General features: G+C 39.4%; 3 protein-coding genes across 3 annotated transcripts; 2 read left to right on the forward strand and 1 right to left on the reverse strand.

Annotated features, from left to right (window-relative positions):
* Positions 1–11,521: 11,521 nt before the first annotated feature.
* LOC133711328 (uncharacterized) lies at positions 11,522–12,359 on the forward strand. The gene is made up of 2 exons (XM_062137464.1): positions 11,522–12,136; positions 12,220–12,359. The coding sequence occupies exons 1-2, from the start codon at positions 11,671–11,673 to the stop codon at positions 12,357–12,359; spliced, it is 606 nt and encodes a 201-aa protein (XP_061993448.1). The 5' UTR covers positions 11,522–11,670.
* Positions 12,340–13,278, forward strand: LOC133708033 (uncharacterized). Its single transcript, XM_062133484.1, has 2 exons — positions 12,340–12,782; positions 12,896–13,278. The coding sequence occupies exons 1-2, from the start codon at positions 12,456–12,458 to the stop codon at positions 13,070–13,072; spliced, it is 504 nt and encodes a 167-aa protein (XP_061989468.1). The 5' UTR covers positions 12,340–12,455; the 3' UTR covers positions 13,073–13,278.
* A 4,520-nt stretch (positions 13,279–17,798) lies between these two features.
* Positions 17,799–20,755, reverse strand: LOC133710236 (uncharacterized). Its single transcript, XM_062136253.1, has 2 exons — positions 18,557–20,755; positions 17,799–18,327 (listed from the first exon to the last, which is right to left on the reverse strand). The coding sequence occupies exons 1-2, from the start codon at positions 20,645–20,647 to the stop codon at positions 17,902–17,904; spliced, it is 2,517 nt and encodes an 838-aa protein (XP_061992237.1). The 5' UTR covers positions 20,648–20,755; the 3' UTR covers positions 17,799–17,901.
* Between the last annotated feature and the right edge of the window lie 1,667 nt (positions 20,756–22,422).

Consider the following 22,422-nt stretch of genomic DNA (forward strand, 5'->3'; position numbering starts at 1 on the left):
GATGATAACGCAAGAAAATCATAGGCTTGGCGGGATCTTGCACAGATGACTTATTGTCAACTTTGATGGAATTTCCAAGGTTTTTAGCCATAAGGTGAATTTCAGCATCAAATAGTTCTTGCCAGAAATTTTAAGAGGATAAAGTCCAATTTTGTTAGATGCGTCATCTTTCTACAAAGAGAAAAGATGAGATATATCAGGCTCCATAATTATTAGAACAATATGTTCTATGAGAAATTCATATACGAAACAAAGGCTTCGAAGAGTTCATAAATATGAACAATGGATCCCATAGGGAACACACGAGAAAAACATTCGTGTGATGTCTATAGAACTATAGGTTCTAAGACTACTCGGTCAGAGGACTCGAGTCTTGAGCAATGGAACATGTAGTTCTCATTGTCGTATATGAAATATACATTTTCAACAATTATATTATATAAAAGATACATACAAATATATGTAAATGATCGCATAAAGAAAATTGATATTCATCTAGGAGAGAAAGAAGAAAAACTCATAGATCATTAGCCTTGGACATAAGCAACTATGTTGCACCATAAGGCTTGCAGATCATCATGGAGTTCAAAGAAGAAGAAGAAGAAAAATAAGAGCAAATTCGTGCTGATAACGTGTTATAAACTAGAGAAAAATATAGAGATAGAAGAGAGAAACAGAGTATGGAGGAGGTAGAAGTGTATATTTCATTCTCATTAGACCCCTTTATATAGGAGTAATGTTTACATCATAAGGACATAACTAATGAGTATTTACAGTGGACAGCCACATATATATAATATTTATAACACATCTGACTTTTTCAATTATTAATAGACTTTGTCAAATCATATGAAAAGACAAATAAGGACAAAGAGAGAAAAATAGGGGGGGGGGGGAATACTCTTCTTACCTCCCCCAAATATAACATTCAATCAAAAAAAAAAATACAACATTCAATTAATTTTCTTTTTTTTGGGAATTTTCTTATATTGCCTATATAGTTTTATAATTTACCTAAAATAATTAATTAAAAATAATAATTTCTATAGATGCCCAATCATTTAATACAAAAGTAAATTCAAAACAATCTGTTTTGGAATTTTCTTAAACTAAATGTAATACCCCGGAAAATCCAAATTAAATTCCGTGGATTTTTAGAAATGATTTCACGATAGTAGGAGCGAGTACGAAGCTTGGAGAAGTTGTGGAATTAGTTCGAACGATTTTATTTTCGAAAACGAACGTTTTTAGGGGGTCAACAAAGTTGACTTTTTATACGTTCAAAATTTGGGAAAACTTCCTTCATGAAAGTTGTTGAGCTCGTCGATACGAGTTCGTGGACATGTGGAACGCAATATTTGGAGTTCTTATGAATAAGTTATGAATTTTTGAAAATTGGGAATTTTCTATAAATAGGAAACTTCTGATTTTTATTTTCATTTAAGGACGAAAAAATATTCTTTTTGCGGAAAAGCCCCCAGAACCTCCGTTCTCTCTCTTCCTTCGACCTTCAGAACCCTCGGGTTCCGACCGACCCGACCCGGCCAAACGATGGTCCTCCAGCCTCCTCTGGCCCCGGACCCGGCCTTCCCCGAGCTCGCCGTCGCACGCACAGCCTCCCTCTGGTGTCGCCTTGCTCCGCCGCTGCTCCAAAAACTGGATCGAAGCCACCCAGAAGCAACATTCGGACCCGGCCGGAAAACCATTTTTCCGGCGTTGCATGGGCCGATCGTCCTCATTTTCGTGATCTTCTCCTCCCCCTGATCATCCCCATATAGGCCTTGCTTGACGATTTGGAGTGTGGAGTGAAAGATCACAAGTTGAAGATTTCGACGTCCCTGATTCAATCTGGAATCTGATCAGACGCACGAGATTAATCCAACTTCAACGCTTGATCTAGGACGATCTAGGCCGAACCAGGCTTAGCTCCAGGTATGAAAGTCGACCACCCTTTCATTTTGAACCAGTTTGTAGTTGGTCACTTTGCCATCTGAGGTGGTTGACCGGCGTTGACCGCCGCGTTGACCGCCCACTGACCACCGCTTGTGGCGGCGCATCAGACCATATTTCGAGTTTTCATTATCTAGGCGATGATCTATGCATCCATACGAGCGTTTTGATATATAACATGGTCATGTTAGAAAAAGTTGATAAATAGTGGATTTACGTTTTGACGTTACTATTTAACGTTTTTACGTTTATCTTCGGTTTACGATCTGTGAAGATCTGACCATCGGTTTTGCTTCAATTTTGGATATGTTGATCGTATGACTGTCCCGGTGACCTTGTGAGGTCACGGGCGAAGATCCGACCGTTGGATCTTCGTATAATTGAGAAATAGTGATTCGGAAGGCGATTCGTGAGAATCTGACCGTCGGATTTTCATATGATTTTGTGGAGATGTTAGTAAAGGCGATTCAGGAAGATCTGACCGTTGGATCTTCGTGATAATTTTGGAGGATGATCCTAAAGGCGATCCGTGAGGATCCGACCGTTGGATCATCATTAAATTCAGATCCGACCGTTGGATCATCGTTTAATTTGAATCTGAGCGTTGGATCGTCGTTTAATTACATATTTGAGTTGTTGGCTAAGTCAAGATCATTATTGGACTAGGTGATTGACGGTTTGAGTTGGTGGACGATTGTGGATCGTATTTTGAGCTGAATTGAAGACGCAGCGGGATTATCGAGGTGAGTAAACCTCACGTGGTTCATATTACGAACCCAATACAATTAATTGCTTTATTTTGTTGCAATCATATGAACTATTGTTGGTGTTACTAGACATTCCTGTGTGAATGTCTGTATATATATTATTACGTGAAATAATATGTATTGTTGGAGTTGTGTTGAGTTATTGTTGAGAAACAATATATTGTGAGAGATATTGAGTTTATTGTTGAGAAACAATATATTGTGAGAGATATTGAGTTTATTGTTGAGAAACAATATATTGTGAGAGGTGTTGAGTTTTATTGTTGAGGAACAATAAATTGTTGTGATCTGTGGAGATCACTAGGTCACGAGGTGACCATGGCATCTATTAGTGAATCACGCTCTCGTACCGGGCTGGTGGTTATTAATAGTATTAAATCGTAATCACGTCTGTGGCCGGACGAGTGGTTACGTTCAGTTAGAGCTCTAGTCTGTCTGCCAAATGTGGAGTGACCTTATGAGTGAAATTGAGAGTAACTCATAAGTGTCAATATATATATGGTAACCTTATGAGGGAAATTGAGAGTAACTCATAAGGGTCTATATATATATATGAGTCTGTCTACCAAATGTTGGGAAATCTTATGAGCGAATTTGAGAGTAACTCATAAGTGTCTATATATATATATGAGAGTGAGTGATCTTATGAGCTAAATTGAGAGTAACTCATAAGTGTCTACATATATATATGAGAGTGAGTGATCTTATGAGCTAAATTGAGAGTAACTCATAAGTGTCTATATATATATATGAGAGTGAGAAAGTAACGTGGGTTTGTGGTAGTCTTGAAATCTAATAAATCAACAGTTCTTTCTTGTTTACTCATACTGGCTGTAAAAAGCTTACCGGGTTTTGTGTTGTTGCAACTCCCGGTACACTATTCAAATTGTGTAGCGGGTAATCCTACAGGACAGGAGAACCAGGACGGTGATCGTGCGGTTAGAGCAATTGTTAGAGTTTTACAACAATTGTAAGTTGTGAGGTGTGTTATGCTCATTTGAGCTTTATAATATATTGTGAGAGTGAATTGTAATAATGAACTCGAAGTTTCGAGATTTGGTTTTTTTGTAATTGTAATTATTCAGGTTTCGGATTTGAATTTATCATTCAAAATCCGGGGCGTGACAGTTTGGTATCAGAGCGTAAGGTGCATATTTGGTGATGTGTCAATACCTTCCGAGTGATGGCCCGTCTGCAGCGGATCCCCATCGTGTGCTCTTCGGTATTGGCTAAGTCATTGGGTATGCGTGAGTGTTGGGAGTTGTTTAGGCCGCTAGGTCGTTTTAGGAACGTGAATACCTTCCCTATAGTATTGACTTGGTTAATATGAATTTGTATTTGACTTATACTGTGTTTTAAGTGTTATACATGTATTAGCCAAGCATACTATACTCCTTAGGTGATGGAGATTCGAAGGGGTTGTACTTAGAACCTTACAGTTGTCTTGTAGGTTCGTATTGGAATAAGTTCAGTGGCCGCGAGTTACAATCCTTGAGGAATAGGAACCTCTTGATTCAACTCTGTTAAGTCAACGAGGATTGTTTTATGGAAATGAGGTTCTTTTGATTGTTGAAGTGTTTGGTTGAAGACATGGTGTGGACCTATGCACGTACCTAGTGTGGATACGAGTATGAATTGTTATAAATTTTGTCTTCTTAAGTTGGACGTACAGATGTTTAGATGAGGTGTACGTATCAAGGATTAGATATCTTGTTTTATAAAGAGACGTCTTAGTGGAGTTTTGGTAATTGACATGTGATACGTGATTAAAGTGACTCTGAGACAATTATGCTGACCTTGTGTGAGATTGAATTCTTAGTGTAGACTAAGAAGGCTGTGTGGTGATTTTATATACACTACGTGATGAACTTTTAGAAGGAAAAGTTATGAGTAAAAGTATGAGTTTTTCCCTGATGTCTATAGCAGACTTGTGAATATAGTTTTGTTCAAGTGAATGAAATTGAATTTTGAGGCCTATGTATGGTGCAGGAAGAAGCATGGAGGACATGTTAGAGTCAGGCAAGGGTTTGCCTTTGGTGATTGATTTTAGGTGATATAGTTAAACGCAATTTCAGATATTGATTTTAGTGACTTTGTTAGGTATCCATAGTGGTTCAAGTGAATTACTATGTGATATGGAGTTTGATTCGATTTCTGAATCGCTAAATGTTAGGGATTGAATTGTGGTGAGTTTTTGTTGAAGCAATTGATAGATGGAATTATCGAGATTCTATAAGAGTTGTAAGAGTAACTCTAAAAACGTGGGTTTTTCCTAGCTAACTCAGGATGTGTTTAGCTTTATAAATCCCTAATCCTATCGATGAAATTGTTGTGTTTGGTTTGACTCAGAGGATACTAGCTAGACCTCGATGCGACTTAATTGATTGTTGGATTCTTTTTGAGTGATTGTTTTTATTGCATCATTATGAAAGATGTGTGCAGTAGAGTTGTTTATGGTTTTGAAAATAGTATTGGGTGACCAAGGTTCGATCCTTGGTGTTGTTGTTGGTTAAACAAACAGGAAAGAAAACATGCACACCATCTTATTGAGTTTATATTACAAAAAAAAAAAAAAGAAAAAAAAAAGAAAAAGAAAAAGGAAAACGAGGACTATGCTGTACTAAGCCTAGTCAGCAGCTCCGGATGGGTTGAGGCTGAGCTCAAGAGAAACTGGAGATCCACGGTTGTAACCGCCTGAGCCACCGAAATAGTAATCATGTGCACTACCTTCCTCGGAAGTAGTCTTCAGGTTACCAAAGACGTCCTCGCCGTGCACGGGGAACAGAGGAAGAGTTTGAACCTCCTGGTGATCTCCTCCTCGTTGTTGCAGGGATGTTTGTCCTCCTGTTGTGCCAAAAGAGTTGTACTAGTATTAGTGTTGAAGTGTGAGGAAGAATATGAAACAGAATTTAAATCAAGAAATCCTTCATTACCAGTAGAATAGGTGGAACCAAAGTTGAGATCAATGGATCTACCATCATCAGTAGAACTAGTGGACCCAAAATTGATGTCAATGGATCCACCAGCTGGCCCAAAATTGATGTCGATGGATCCACCAGCACCAGTAGAACCAGTGGACCCAAAATTGAGATCAATGGATCTACCAGTACCAAGAGAACTAGTTCTCATGGGCACTGGAGCAGCCTGATTACACCTATTCATCTGCTTCTCTCGAGCCCTGACGTTCTGGAACCAAAAGTAAATGTTCTTACCCTCAACATGCCCATACTGGTTCAGCTGGAGACAGATCTCGTGAATCTGCTCTGTAGTTGGGCACTTAAATCCCTTGACATAGTAAAGATCCTTGAGGATTCTTATTTGTTCTGGAGTAGGAATCCACCTGGTACGGCTTCGCCAGAAATCCATGTTGGCACTACTTCCAGCTGCTTGGGTGTTTCCTCCCTCCTCTGTTGGTTGCTGTTGTTGTGGTTCCATTTGTTGCGGGGTTTGGAGCTCCATTAGTTGCAGAGTTCGTGGCTCTTGGGTCATGGGGTGAGAGGATGTGGAAATCGAGGAATACATGGTTTAGTGTTTGAGGGAGATTTTGTTAGAAGGATTGGAGTTGTTGAACTGGTGATTGGAGATCTGAGATTCTCAGAGGAAAGATGAGATCGAATCTTCAAATGGAAGAAAAGATCTGAGAAAGAAGGATTGAAGATTTGGAGGAAAATATTGAAGATCTGAAAGTTCAGAGGAAAGATGGGATTGAATCAACTAGATGGGAGAGAAGATCAGAAGAGAAGGATTGAAATTGATGAAGAAAGGATTTGAGAAGAGAAAGGCTGAAGAGTTGAGAGAGAAAGACTTGAGCTCGGAAGAAAATTTCTTTTCTTTTGGAGTGAACAGTTTTTCTCCAGAATGCACCTATTTATAGAACAAGGTGAGCAGATCTCCACCGTTGGATGAACGATCTCAGAATTTGAATCCACGCGTTGGATTAAAGTCGCCCCGAAAACCGGAAAAGCTGTTGGCGCGTGTTGAGCGTGTAAGGGGACCGAGGGAATCTCGAGGCGCTGTGGCAGACAGCTGTAGCCGAAAGCAGATTTGACTTTCCGTAAATCACGGAAGAGACGTGTCGTGGCACGTGGAGTGTACCGACAGTTTGTGTTTATTCTATTGCTTTTGATAGAATAAATAAAAGAATTGTGAGGACAACAGCGAGAGCAGCTGGTGCTCTAGTGGTTGAAGAGCAAAGCTCTTGTACAAGAGGTCAGAGGTTCGAACCTTGCCTCTCGTTTATTTTTATTATGTTCGCTTATGACATAATAAGTAAAACATTTGTACACATTATATTAAGCACAGCTTGTGCTCCAGTGGTTGGTGGGCAAAGCCCTTGTGCAGCAGGTTAAGGTTTCGAACCTTGCCTCCCCCGTTATTTTATTTATGTCGCTTATGACATAATAAATATAACACGTGAGCATATATTAATGAAGGCAGCTCTTGCTTCAGTGGTTGGGAGCAAAACCTTCGTGTTTGAGGTCGGGAGTTCGAACCTTACCTCTTACAAATATTTTTGGATCTCGTATATGCTTGATATACGGACGTATATACGGTATGTACGGTATACATACGTATATACGGTCTGTACGGTATGTATACTTATATACAGTTGTACAGTATGCATACGTATATACGGTCTGTACGGTATGCATACGAATATACAGTTGTACGGTATGCATACGTATATACGATCTGTACGGTATGCATACGTATATACGGTATGTACAATTTCATACCGTAGCCGAGCTGGAAGTTGGTGGGCCGATTGGTAGGCCCAAATAGTAAGCCCAAATAGTAAGCCCAAATAGTAAGCCCGAATGGTAGGCCCAAATGGTAGGCCCAAATGGTAAGCCCAATTGTTCGGCCCGAATAGTAGGCCCAAATGTTAAACCCAAAGTGGTTTGGGCCGGTTCGAAATGTGGATGGTCTGATTTCTTCAGGCCCAATTGGCCAGCCCTAGTGCTTAACCCAAGGATTGAGCAAGCCCAAGTCATCATCATTGGATGACATAATTTATTGGCGTGCTTTTGGGGATGATTTGTTTTGAGTGATGCATCTCTATGGTTGTGAAGAGTGGTGCATGCTTAAGTTTTACTATGGAGATTTACCGTGATGCTAATTGAGTAGCGAAACACTTTGTGGGAGTGTTTACTGTGCTTGTATGCCAGTACAGAGTGATGATCTATGTGAAGATCTATGTGAGGATCTATGAGATGATCCATGTGACGATTTTGTGTATGTGATGTGGAGTGTTGTTGAGTAGTTGTTGTGTGAGTCTACGTTTGTGATGAAAGGATTTAGTGGCCATAGGAATGTATTTTTATACAAGGGTTGAGGCTTTGTAGATTACTACAGCTTTGGGAAAGATGGATATTCGATGGTTAGGTCAACCTTAATCGAGAGGAATTGACTTACGCTCAAATTTCGGGACGAAATTTCTTTAAGGAGGGTAGACTGTAATACCCCGGAAAATCCAAATTAAATTCCGTGGATTTTTAGAAATGATTTCACGATAGTAGGAGCGAGTACGAAGCTTGGAGAAGTTGTGGAATTAGTTCGAACGATTTTATTTTCGAAAACGAACGTTTTTAGGGGGTCAACAAAGTTGACTTTTTATACGTTCAAAATTTGGGAAAACTTCCTTCATGAAAGTTGTTGAGCTCGTCGATACGAGTTCGTGGACATGTGGAACGCAATATTTGGAGTTCTTATGAATAAGTTATGAATTTTTGAAAATTGGGAATTTTCTATAAATAGGAAACTTCTGATTTTTATTTTCATTTAAGGACGAAAAAATATTCTTTTTGCGGAAAAGCCCCCAGAACCTCCGTTCTCTCTCTTCCTTCGACCTTCAGAACCCTCGGGTTCCGACCGACCCGACCCGGCCAAACGATGGTCCTCCAGCCTCCTCTGGCCCCGGACCCGGCCTTCCCCGAGCTCGCCGTCGCACGCACAGCCTCCCTCTGGTGTCGCCTTGCTCCGCCGCTGCTCCAAAAACTGGATCGAAGCCACCCAGAAGCAACATTCGGACCCGGCCGGAAAACCATTTTTCCGGCGTTGCATGGGCCGATCGTCCTCATTTTCGTGATCTTCTCCTCCCCCTGATCATCCCCATATAGGCCTTGCTTGACGATTTGGAGTGTGGAGTGAAAGATCACAAGTTGAAGATTTCGACGTCCCTGATTCAATCTGGAATCTGATCAGACGCACGAGATTAATCCAACTTCAACGCTTGATCTAGGACGATCTAGGCCGAACCAGGCTTAGCTCCAGGTATGAAAGTCGACCACCCTTTCATTTTGAACCAGTTTGTAGTTGGTCACTTTGCCATCTGAGGTGGTTGACCGGCGTTGACCGCCGCGTTGACCGCCCACTGACCACCGCTTGTGGCGGCGCATCAGACCATATTTCGAGTTTTCATTATCTAGGCGATGATCTATGCATCCATACGAGCGTTTTGATATATAACATGGTCATGTTAGAAAAAGTTGATAAATAGTGGATTTACGTTTTGACGTTACTATTTAACGTTTTTACGTTTATCTTCGGTTTACGATCTGTGAAGATCTGACCATCGGTTTTGCTTCAATTTTGGATATGTTGATCGTATGACTGTCCCGGTGACCTTGTGAGGTCACGGGCGAAGATCCGACCGTTGGATCTTCGTATAATTGAGAAATAGTGATTCGGAAGGCGATTCGTGAGAATCTGACCGTCGGATTTTCATATGATTTTGTGGAGATGTTAGTAAAGGCGATTCAGGAAGATCTGACCGTTGGATCTTCGTGATAATTTTGGAGGATGATCCTAAAGGCGATCCGTGAGGATCCGACCGTTGGATCATCATTAAATTCAGATCCGACCGTTGGATCATCGTTTAATTTGAATCTGAGCGTTGGATCGTCGTTTAATTACATATTTGAGTTGTTGGCTAAGTCAAGATCATTATTGGACTAGGTGATTGACGGTTTGAGTTGGTGGACGATTGTGGATCGTATTTTGAGCTGAATTGAAGACGCAGCGGGATTATCGAGGTGAGTAAACCTCACGTGGTTCATATTACGAACCCAATACAATTAATTGCTTTATTTTGTTGCAATCATATGAACTATTGTTGGTGTTACTAGACATTCCTGTGTGAATGTCTGTATATATATTATTACGTGAAATAATATGTATTGTTGGAGTTGTGTTGAGTTATTGTTGAGAAACAATATATTGTGAGAGATATTGAGTTTATTGTTGAGAAACAATATATTGTGAGAGATATTGAGTTTATTGTTGAGAAACAATATATTGTGAGAGGTGTTGAGTTTTATTGTTGAGGAACAATAAATTGTTGTGATCTGTGGAGATCACTAGGTCACGAGGTGACCATGGCATCTATTAGTGAATCACGCTCTCGTACCGGGCTGGTGGTTATTAATAGTATTAAATCGTAATCACGTCTGTGGCCGGACGAGTGGTTACGTTCAGTTAGAGCTCTAGTCTGTCTGCCAAATGTGGAGTGACCTTATGAGTGAAATTGAGAGTAACTCATAAGTGTCAATATATATATGGTAACCTTATGAGGGAAATTGAGAGTAACTCATAAGGGTCTATATATATATATGAGTCTGTCTACCAAATGTTGGGAAATCTTATGAGCGAATTTGAGAGTAACTCATAAGTGTCTATATATATATATGAGAGTGAGTGATCTTATGAGCTAAATTGAGAGTAACTCATAAGTGTCTACATATATATATGAGAGTGAGTGATCTTATGAGCTAAATTGAGAGTAACTCATAAGTGTCTATATATATATATGAGAGTGAGAAAGTAACGTGGGTTTGTGGTAGTCTTGAAATCTAATAAATCAACAGTTCTTTCTTGTTTACTCATACTGGCTGTAAAAAGCTTACCGGGTTTTGTGTTGTTGCAACTCCCGGTACACTATTCAAATTGTGTAGCGGGTAATCCTACAGGACAGGAGAACCAGGACGGTGATCGTGCGGTTAGAGCAATTGTTAGAGTTTTACAACAATTGTAAGTTGTGAGGTGTGTTATGCTCATTTGAGCTTTATAATATATTGTGAGAGTGAATTGTAATAATGAACTCGAAGTTTCGAGATTTGGTTTTTTTGTAATTGTAATTATTCAGGTTTCGGATTTGAATTTATCATTCAAAATCCGGGGCGTGACACTAAATTCATTGAATATTATGATATAGTAAGGTCTGCTCACCTAAGGGACAGTTTTTAAGGGACTGTGAGGGACAAGTGAATCTGACGGCTGAAAATAAATGCACAGTTTTAAGTTGTTATAATTTTTGCTTTTATATTTAATACATGTGGTTTAGATGCATTTGTCCCTCACAGTCCCTTAAAACTGTCCCTTAGGTGAGCAAATCTGATGATATAGTTATTACTCGATCTTCCAACCCAAAACCCTTGAAATCCTTCTTTTAGCAAATTCAAAGGGATTCTAGCAACATATTAAGATCAAGAACCAACCCTCTGATTAATTTTGGTGAATGAGAGACCTATTAATAAGAGAGCAACATTATGTGATTTTGATTCATTCTTCTTCTCGTAGTTAAAGATATAGATAAAAAGTAGAATAACAGATTGTCGTAGCTCATATTCAAGGGTGTTTTGGTAAAAATAAGGAAGTCTTTCAAGTATTCTAAAAAGTAAATTAGAGGTGTACTAAGTATAGGAGACCCAAATAACAAATTTGAAGGTCCAACTAAAACCACCATATTTATATATAGAATAGGGAAAATTTTAGGAACAGTGCATGAAGTTTGGCCCACTATAGGCCTGCCTCTAATTGGTCAAGGTCACACTTCAGTGACAAATTGAAGTGTGACATTCTCCTTAACAACCATAGTGAGTCATTCAACAAAAGTCTACTGGAGGCAAGAAAAAAGCCAATTATCCCCTGTTTGGAGGATATTAGGATTGCACTTATGGTGAGGTTGAATAATAGGAGAAATGCTGCAGCTAAGTGGAGATGCAACGTTGGACCCAGAATTGAAAAGCTTTTGAAGAAGAATGCTACCTGGAGTCATGATTACAAGGCGCTGCAGTCAAGTGAGCAGAGGTTTGATTTGCAAGGAAGAGGGGTTGCATGTGAGAGTGGAGTAATCAGTCAACATTTTGTTCAACTAGATATGAAGTCATGCACTTGCAGAAGATGGGATCTCTCTGCACTCCCATGTGGACATGTTATAGCAGCACTTTATAGCAAAGGTTGGAGCCCAGATGACTTTGTCTCTGAGTGGTATACTAAGAAGAAATATTTGGAGGCATATGAGGTTGTCATAAATCCCATTGCTGGTGTGGCTGAATGGGAAAAAAAGGATAGGTCAATAGCACCTCCATTGTATAGGAGGCAGCCAGGGAGGCCCAAAAGCAAGAGGACCAAAGAACCAGGTATGTACAGTGTTTGAGTGATGTTTGAGGATCTAAACAAGTCATTTCTGTCTTATACTAATTGGATTTACATATATTTGTAGGTGAGGAACCCCTACTAGCTGGAGTTGAAAGGCTCCCAAAAAGCTACTACTCTCAGATCACTTGTGGCACATGTCACCAGAAGGGTCATAATAAGAGGACTTGTCAAAGAAGGAACCAAGTAACCACATTAACTCCCTAACTCCTATAACTGTAGTATCTGTTTTACATTTTCAATGGGACATTGTGGACATTATATTTGTTTGTATAAAAGTTGATTTCTGGTATAGTGCAAATTATGCAGGGTAGGAATGCAGCAGGTGAGACTCAAGTTCCACAAGTGCATGTTCAGCCTGAAAATGATGCACATAATGTTCAACCAGCAGCAGAGAACACAGAAGATATCCACATTCCAGATGGTGAACCACTGCCTACACAAGAATCAACCTTTGATAATGCAGATCATTTTCAATCTCAAACTTCATCTGCCATGCCCCCATCGGTGAATGAGAATCAAAATGTCAACCTAAATGTCAATGTCAATCTTAACATTGACTCTGTAGGTATTGATGGGAATACTATGTTTTCTCAAACCACTAACAATGTTGTGCATCCAAGTTCTGAGGTAAGTTATAGGGTAAGTTATATGCAGTTCTGTGTATTTTTCCATTGATGTGGTTTTTTTGGTTTTGCCTGGGTTGCTGCATTTACTTACTTTTGTATTTCAAATTTACCTAGACTGAGCAAATGCATCAGGGATCCCCTGCTAGACCTGCTACCTCAGGCAAGCGAGTGAAGAGGACTGCAGGGAGGAAGTTTATAGCAAGGAAATCACCAAGGCTGGCTGCAGCTTCTGCATCCGCATCTGTTCAAGCTCCAAAGCCCAAACTGCAGAGGGCCTTGTGGAAGCCATGAAGCAATATATTAGGCAAGAAGCATCAATGTAGTTTTGGTCATGAAAACACCACTCTGTTATTATGGCATTTGTTTTCTTCAGTTATATTGCAAATGCCATGATTTATTAGAGCTTTTGTGTAACAGGTGGTTTTTGACCCTTTTGAGTATGTAATAGGGCTATGAACAATTTGCCTACCAAATTTGGTTGGGAATTTGGTTTTCTACTCGACATTAATCAAGTATTGTAATTCTGGTTTGCTGGTTTTATGCTTGGCTTTCTGTTACTCTGTATTTTCAATTGCCAAGTACCCAACCAACATTTTCCCTTTTTTTAAACAGACTTTGATGAACAGTTGCCAAATTTCTGCCAGGAACCATTGCTACAGCATTTTCAGACACAAAAGGTGCTAAAATGGAGGGAAAAGCCGTACAGACGGATTTACCCCTCAAAAATTGCCACGTTTCACACCTTCTAACGGCGTCATTAACGTCGTGTACAAGTCTTTGGTCGGGAACAAATGTTCGTGTACTTTGTTCATAATTTGTAACTTCGTGTACGAAAATTAATAGTGGGCCAAACTTCGTGCACTATTCTTAAAATTTTCCCTATAGAATATAGTTCTACCTTATATATAGAACAAATAGCCAACATATATACATATATGCAATAAGATAACTAGAAAAACTAATTTAAGAGAAGAAATTTTATACAAATGTCATACCATTCTCCTAGGTAGGTAAGTGGAAGACTATTCAAAATATTATATATATATATATATATATATATATATATAATAGGGTCTTTGACCCAAAGCACCAAAATAAGCAAAAGTTATTCCACTTACCCTATCAACAAATTTTTGTTCCCACATACACAATTTATCAGCAAATGGCCATTCTGCCCCCAATCTAATTAAAAAATTACAGTCCTACTCTCTCTTTCCAGACGACTCTCTCTCTCTCTCTCTCTCTCTCTCTCTCTCTCTCCACTCCTCGTCGATGACGCTCTCACCGGCGACGGCCCGAAGACAGGCACCTGGCCTCTCAGGCCGAAGTCCGATACGTCATGGAGAACCACAGCAACATCGCCAACCTCGTTACTCTTCTCGAGGCATGTAAATCGGCCAATCCTCCGCCGTCGATTGTGTGGGCCTCGCCGGCTTTCTTCGTCGTTGCGTAGAGGCTCGCCGGCTGGTCCGTCCGGTCAGATCCCGAGAACGAGACCTTGTCGTTTAAGCCGTAAACGGAGCACCCAGCGCAGACAGTGGCGTGGCGTGACAGATCCGGATCTTCGTAGCCGGAGACAGCGCTGACGCGAACCTGGCCTACCACGCGGCCTTGTTTCGATGGGAACCGGTCTCTCCGATAATGATGACGACAGGGATCCCTCAGCTGCATGCCTGCACCCAAGATCCGACCTGATTTCTGGTGGCCGGAATCTGGCCTGATTTCTATGGGTTTCCTCCAGTTTGGTGCCCAGATCATTTCTGGGTGCCCAAATCAGTTTTTATTTTTTATTTTTTATTTTTTTTTATAAGTAACGGGACAGAAGGAAAGAAAAAAAAAGTTTTGAATGTCTATTGGAGGGTAATAGACGTCTATTGGAGGGCAATAGACGTTTTTAAATTGATATAATCTCTTCGCTTTTTTCTTTAATTAAAGTTTTATTTGTCTAATTTTAGGAAGATTAGTTCCCATTCCGACTACCGAAAGTTCTATTGGTGGGCAATAGACGTCTATTGGGGGCCAATAGACGTCTATTGGGAGGTAATACATGGCTGATAGTCATCTATTGGGGGGCAATACATGGCTGATAGTCGTCTATTGGGGGGCAATAGACCTCTATTTCCCCTCTATTAGGGGGCAATAGATGTCTATTGGGGGCAAAAAAACTTTCCGGTGAGATTTTCAGCAAATTCCGGTGGGCGGCAGCCGGTGACCGGAATCCGGCGAAAGTTGACAGGAATCAGGCGAAAGTTACCGGAATCTGGCAACTGGTGACCGGATTCCGGCGACCGGTGACCGGGCTCCGGCGAAGTCTCCCATGGTTTCTCTCTCTTCCATTTTTTTTTTCTCTCTCTCTCTAAGTAACAAAGGGGGTGAGGGTAAAATGGTATTAAAAAAAAAAAAAAAAAAAAAAAATCTTAATGGGGTATTAGGAAAGACCTCATTAGAGTGTTTTGGGTAAGAGGAAATTAAAAAAACTTAATGAGGTAAGTGGGAAAAAAATCTTTAAAAATGGTGTAAATGGACAAAAACCCTATATAATAGCTTGAATAGAAGGTTCACAATGCAAAAAAGAAAAGTCCAATAAATTCTCCTTCATCTAATTGTTTCATAAAGTTATATCAAAATATGGTTTAAAAAAAAAGAGGACACCAATGAGATAGTGAACCTACTACAACACAAACAATAAACAAGACTACCAATAGAACTAAAGCAACTTAAAGCTTTTACAGCATGCAACAGTTGGACTTAGAGATTAGGATAACATGAGTAGATCTGATCTTTTTGAATGTCGTTTGTCCAACATCGGAGACGATAACTCCAACGGATTCAGTCTTCTTTCATGCCTCTGCAATCAATTTCTGAATTTCCTACTAATTTTCGATAAGCTTTTCTTGGCTTGGAAAGAGAGAGAAGGACGTAGAATGAACGAGTCGAAGTCAGAAACGGGTTAAAATAATGAGCATCTGAGATTCTAAATGAATAAAACTGATTAGTAAGTATGAACTGCAACACCTTTGGTGAGATGTACGGTCATATTTGATATGAGATGTAACACGAAAATAATGGTCATTTAGGTCTAAGCAGGAAAGATGAGATCTAATTTGCTAATTCATTGCACAAATTTAAGTACTACGTACTTATCTCAACTTTGATATCCAATGGAATAATAAAACTAAAGAACTCTTGTTGCCAAATGATTCTATACAGCACAAGAGGGAGGATCTAAGGAGAACCTCCTTAAACTAGAAATGTGAGGATGTTTTTATTTTTAGCATGTAATTTAATAATCTAAACCATTCATTCTCTAGACACATATGAATCATACAAAAAATTAGTCAAATTGGAACAAGTTTAATCATTTGATTAACACAATGCTCATTTTAATTTTATCTAACAGATTACATTTGTTTACACAATTTTAAATGACCAAATGATTATGGATTGGTTGATTTTTTTATAGACACAATTCTTGCATATAAATCCAACAAAACAACAGTTGAAATTATTGAGTTAGGTCATATACTAGTGTAAGGAAAATTCTACAAAATGTTAACGTATGACATGCATACAATTGCCTTAAAAGTGGTAATTTGAGTCCTCAAAATAGTAATATTAGTCCTCAATGTTGTAACATGAGTCCTTAAAGTGGTAAATTTTCTTAGTTACCACAAGAGTCCTCAAAATAGTAATATTAGTCTTCAAAGTGGTAACATGAGTCCTTAAAGTGGTAAATTTTCTTAGTTTACCATATGAGTCCTCAAAATAGTAATATTAGTCCTCAAAGTGGTAACATGAGTCCTTAAAGTGGTAAAAATAGTTGATGTATGAGAAATGTTAACATACCATAGCTTTACCCCTAGTGTAAAATAGTAAAAATCTTCAAAATTCTTAAAGTATGGGGATTCTCTCTTGAACGAGCCTCTACAGCACAATATATATAGCAAGACATAAAAAATAGTCATATAATGGTTATTAGTACTTGTAGCATCTTTTACATGACCTAATTGCATTTTTTTTCACTTCGTTCAAATTGTTAGATCAAATATGGACATAACACATATCATCATAAAGTAATTGATGATTAGCTAAATGTCAAACCTAGTTTAACATGGATACAAACTGTAAATCAATACTAGTAGCTTAATGAAGCAGTGTATCAATTCATTAAGGATAGTAATCCATTGCTTAGTCTATAAGAAAGGCTACAAGATGTGATACATTAAGAATCTAACTAGGAAACCTAATCCGATAAGGAATGCTTTAATGGGAAGCTCCTTGAGGGTTAAGTCACCTATATATATATGGATGAATTGGTCCCTGTTGCACCCGACGATTATTGCATATTGTTCTGTCCATTGAGAAGCAAGTTGGTAAGCAACAGAAGACTATATTCTAGTGATCGTTGTTGTGCAGTTGCAGAGATGGAATCCATGCCAGTAATTGCTGAAGGTAAGTCTTGATTCTTATGTGATTATTGTCAAGCTTGTATGCATATGATTGTGAGCATGTAATTATGGTTTTACACAAATAAGAGTTGTACCCGTATGGAATTCTTCTGTTTCTCAGTATGATCTCTATTATCATCTCTATTCCCTTTATCAATTCTCCTATCATATTTGATAAAAATTGTACTTCTCAAACAAATTTCTAAGAAAAGAAAAGTGTTTTTTGATAAAGTTATTCATTATCGGAATACTTTTGATAAGAGCACGTTGTATACTTATCCCGAGAGACGATATATAAGTTCCACCTTCCTAACTTTAGTTTTCTACTCATTGATCAATTGTGGAAAAATTCCATAAAAGATGATGCTTTTCTTAGTATCTTCCACAGTCATCTAAAAAGTAATTAAAATCTAAGTTGTGAGTTGTGACCAAACATAACGAAATTCTCAATAAGTAGAACTTCAATTCAATAGCTCATATGGCTAAAATTCATTTGTACTGACTAACTTAAAGTGAAGAAGAATCTTTCTTCACAATTAATAAAGAATTTAGCTAGTTACATTTATAACTTAAAGAAAAAGAATTTGTTTAACTTTTAGGCCAAACATATATACAAGATCACTTCATCTCCATGGACATTCGCAATAAATCCATGAAGCATCGGCTTTCCCATCATTCATTAGTTAACAACTCTAAAGCAGTTTCTACCAATGAGTGAATTGTAGTATTGTGCCTGCTCATTCCCACTGTACCAGAGAAAATGTTGAAGCTTTCCAACTCGGCTGTGGTCTCTAGCACATGTTCGAGCTCCTTTTCCATCCCCATTTCCTTGAATTTTTGAATATTTGTAGGTTTGTCTTTCATCATCCAAATTGCTAGCTCTATGGAAAACCTCCTTATTCTTGGAACTTTGATTCGTGGGTGTCTGTACTTCCTCAGAATCTCGACTAATTCGTAAGCGACTTCTGCCTCTGTAACTCCAGCTCTCTCAAACACGAGGCTTGATTCTTCGGGAGACAAGAGTGATAGAACATGTGGAGCAAGTCCAACCATTACTTCCTTTAGTTTGTGCTCTTCTGACATGATTTCCTTGAGCACCTGCATTGTGAACCAAATGCATAATAAATGAATCAACATTTGTCTTGCATAACAGTTAACGATTATTACCTAGAACAAGTATGACATGTTATAAGACTAACAATCTAAATCATTGATCATTTATTTCTGATCGATCCAATTCAGATTGGCGTAGAACATCTCAACATCATAATATATCAAACGGTCTGGTAACCAATACCAGTAGATAATGTAGAAAGAAAGGACTTACAGTAGGTGCTGCATTTGCAATTCCCTTGAGCTGGTTGAAACAGTTTTTGCCACTGTATGTGCACAAGTTCCTCAAAACTCTAGCAGCATTGATGCGAACCAATGGAGAATCAAGAGCTACAACAAGGCTATCCACTACACAAAACTTCAAGATACGATGACAGTTGTTCCTGCTTTCCAATACCAGCATTGCTAGAGCTTCCCCAGCACTAGTTATCACCTCTCTATTAGTGACCACAGTTTCCTCACTTTCCCTTTCCTTTTGAAGGAAAATGTTGAACAACTCCTTAAGCACTCCACCTGTTCCTCCTATTCTCTCTGTTGCTTCCTCTTCCAGTGCTAGACTAGATAAGATTTCAATGCTCAATAGTTGCAGGTTTGGATGCTTCTCACCATGCCTCAAGATATCTCTGATATTGCAGATTGTGAAAATTATCTCCGAAATCTGTCTCCGGAGATTCTTTCCTGTGTTGCCTGCTGTGCTCACAAGCCTCTTCACCAATTGGAACGATCGCTTCAGCGTCCGTAGCTGAGCTGGTGTAACATCTACTGCCTTGAGCAACACCTCCTCAGCATGTGTGAAGTCTATGATCTTTGGCAGGAGGCCTCTTGTGTTTCCAATCTTGCCACAGTTATCATGATCACGCGCAAGTTTCTTCAAAATAAGCAGGCCTAAATGGTTGAATGTCCACAAATCATAGTTACCATGATCAGAATGAGTTTTCTTTTCACTGATTTCATCACATGCACCACTTGAGATTCTGCTGCTTTGGAGCAGAGATGAAATTGATTCCATTGCACCAGGAATTCCAGCTACTCGGATAGAGTTTTGTTTCTTCCCAGCCAGTTTTGACAGTATTTCTGCAGCCCATTTTCTAATCACTTCTTCATCTGGATCAGTCCAATTCAGTATCTCAACCAATCTTTCTATAACTGATAAATTTATCCCTATCTTCTGTAAGGTGTCATCTGAATACCGGGGGCTCATAGCGAATTGGCGAAGAATTTTAGCTCCAATTAGCTGCTCATCTGTGGAATTTGAACCCAATAGGTCCATGCCAAAAGAGACCATATCCATCTTCAAGCCATCAAAAATGCTTCCATTGACACATTTTGAATAGGCATCATAGAAAAACCTTCTAATCGAAACCAAATCTGAACGGTCCAACTCACACTCCTTGTTCACCTCTTCCAAAAGTTTACAGTAGCTCACCTTGTACTCACAGTAAGTCCTCTCCATCAGAAACAGCAAAGCTTCTGCCAAGGCCAAGGAATAGAAAACACTCAGAGCAGCTTTCCGGTTCCTCTTGTCAGTGTCTCCTTTCTCCACATCACCATAGTTGTGCTTGATGAGCTTTATCAATGAGAGAGCAATACAAGCTGAAGCTGATAAAAGCTGAAGCCAATAGAGCAATTTGCTAATGTGTCTCGCCCGAAAAATCCATTGAGCATATGGAAGGAAAGGGACTTCTGAGCTTGTCCAAGTCCGAATAGTCTTTCCTTGAACGTTGAAACCTCTCAAGTTTCTTTCATCCTTAGTCCCTGCAATCTGTCTAATGCGTTGACTTTGCTTCCTGACTGCAAGAACAGGCTTGAAAAAAGCCTTGATACTCCCAAATATGAAGCTCGAACTCATTCTCAATGCTCGAAAGCTGTTCATCCCAGCATCAGTGATGGACCATGTGGCTTGATGCTGCCACTCAAGCTCATGGCTCCTGCTGAAAATCCGAGTCCCTTCAATCAACAAAATGATGGTGATGAACCAGAAGTCTGAATTTTCCAAAGTAATAGCAAAACCTCCTAGAAGAACGACCGTGGCCCAGATGAAACCGAGAGTTCCAAGGCTGGTTGCTGTTTTTTCGAGCACTGCTAGGCGGAGAGCGAAAAGGGTCAGCTTCTTTTCGGGTGCACGAACCATTGGCTTTGTTAATGGACCAACAGAAGCTGAATTGTTGCTCTCTCTTTTCTCAATACTGGTTTGTGGCTGAAACATTGTGTTGCCTACACTGCCGGTCTCACTCAGCCTCTGAAGGTCAGAAATCTCCAGTCGAATGCTTCCTTCTTCGCCTTCTGCAGAATTATGCAGAACCATGGTGCTAAATGCTTCTCTCTTTCAATAAAATATGAGTTTAATAGTGGAAATAGACGCAAGATTTGGGTCTATGTGTTTGTAGTTTTTGGTGTTTTTGACAGTGCAGAAAATGATTGGGAATTGGCCTTATAAACTAGGAGGAAAAGTAGCTTGGGGGGCACGTTTTTTGTTAGGTAATGAGGAGGAAAGAAAGAGTAAACGTCATATTGCTTTTGTTTTTGGCCCACTTCGTTTAAGGTTTGTTATGTATTTTGTTTGGAAATGATTTTGATTCTTCTGTCTTGCTTCTCTTGCTTCTACTAAGAAGTTTCTTGATGAATCAGCTAAAGACATAAAAGCCTACATCTATTTCTAACCGAAAGTGAAAAATCTTTGGCTTCGTTGTTCATATTGTTATCTCCCACTATATCTTGCTTTTCACTGTATATGAAAAAAACAATGTAGAAGGTTTTTGTCCTCATAAAATCAACTGGTGTACCATGTATTGTAGCTTGGTGACATTGACTTCTGTCCAGTTATTCCTTGGAAGACTTTGACTTGTGCCCTGAGTTGGTGTTAATCAATTATGTCCTCGTGGTCTTTCTCCTAATAGGATCAAGTTGGGATGAAATTCCATTTTGCCAACTTAGCATCTGCATAAGAACAGATATGAATGATCAGGATTGGATTTCATTATATTATCAAATTAAGCCACTTGTCCATTGCTAATTATGTTACTTATTTGATTATTCAAAGTCTGAGTTCTGTCAGTTCAAAACTCTTTTATAATACATTAATAAACTTGTCCATTGCTAATTATATTACTTAATTGATTAATCAAAATGCAAGTCATGTCAGTTCAAAACTCTTGTATAATATATTAATAAACTTATAAATTACGCCTTGAATAATATCCATGCATGCTTTCAAATTAGCATATTCTTTGTGATTTTTGACAAATTCGTTGGTTGTAGCTTGCAGAAAATGGATTATAAGAAGAATCCATTTTGTGCGGTGTTCATTTGTGTCAAGCTAAAGGCTCATCTGGATCCCTTCCTACTTCTATCCCTTTAAAGACTTGAGCGTTCCTTAAGAGAGTTTGAGTGCACGATTACTGTTTAGGGCCAGGTCCTTGACCAAAAACTCCAAAATGAGCCAAAATTATCTCACTTACCCCAGCAACAGATTTTTATTCCCACTAACCTAATTTAAAGAGAAATGACAACTTTGCCCTTCACCTAATTAAAAAACTACATGATGCCACTCTGTCCTCTCTCCTCTCTCTCCACGCTGCCAGCAACCCCTCTCTCTCCTCTCTCTCTCTCTCTCTCCCTCCCTGATCTCCACCTCCGGTTTCTCTCTCTCTGCGATCGTCACGCCAGAGATGCAGTCCAAGCCTGAAGACAACGAAGAAGCTTCGATCTGAACTCCAGCCACTCCGACGTTCTCGTCGTCGTTCGATTGATCGCCGATTCCGAGCCTCCGCAGCCTCGTTGTCGTCGCTGTTATAGTTCCGGCACTCGTCGTTCCAGCCCCGAAGGATTTTCGAGTAGTTGCCCAGCGCCACCATGGTCGCCGCGGGAATGGGCCTAAGTTTCAGTGATTACAATCGCCGGTGTTATCTTCCTCACCGGTGAACTTTTCTGGCACGAGATAATACCTGAAATCCTCGTCAAGTAGCTCATCATGGTCTGGGGAATTCTGTTACCATCATCTCCGGTGAAGACGTTGTTTCGAAGGGATTGGGCAGCAGGGAAGGTTTGAAGGAAGTCGCTTCAGCTGGGTTTGTTAATATA

This window comes from Rosa rugosa, chromosome 5 (assembly GCF_958449725.1).
Source record: "Rosa rugosa chromosome 5, drRosRugo1.1, whole genome shotgun sequence".
Lineage (NCBI taxonomy): Eukaryota > Viridiplantae > Streptophyta > Magnoliopsida > Rosales > Rosaceae > Rosa > Rosa rugosa.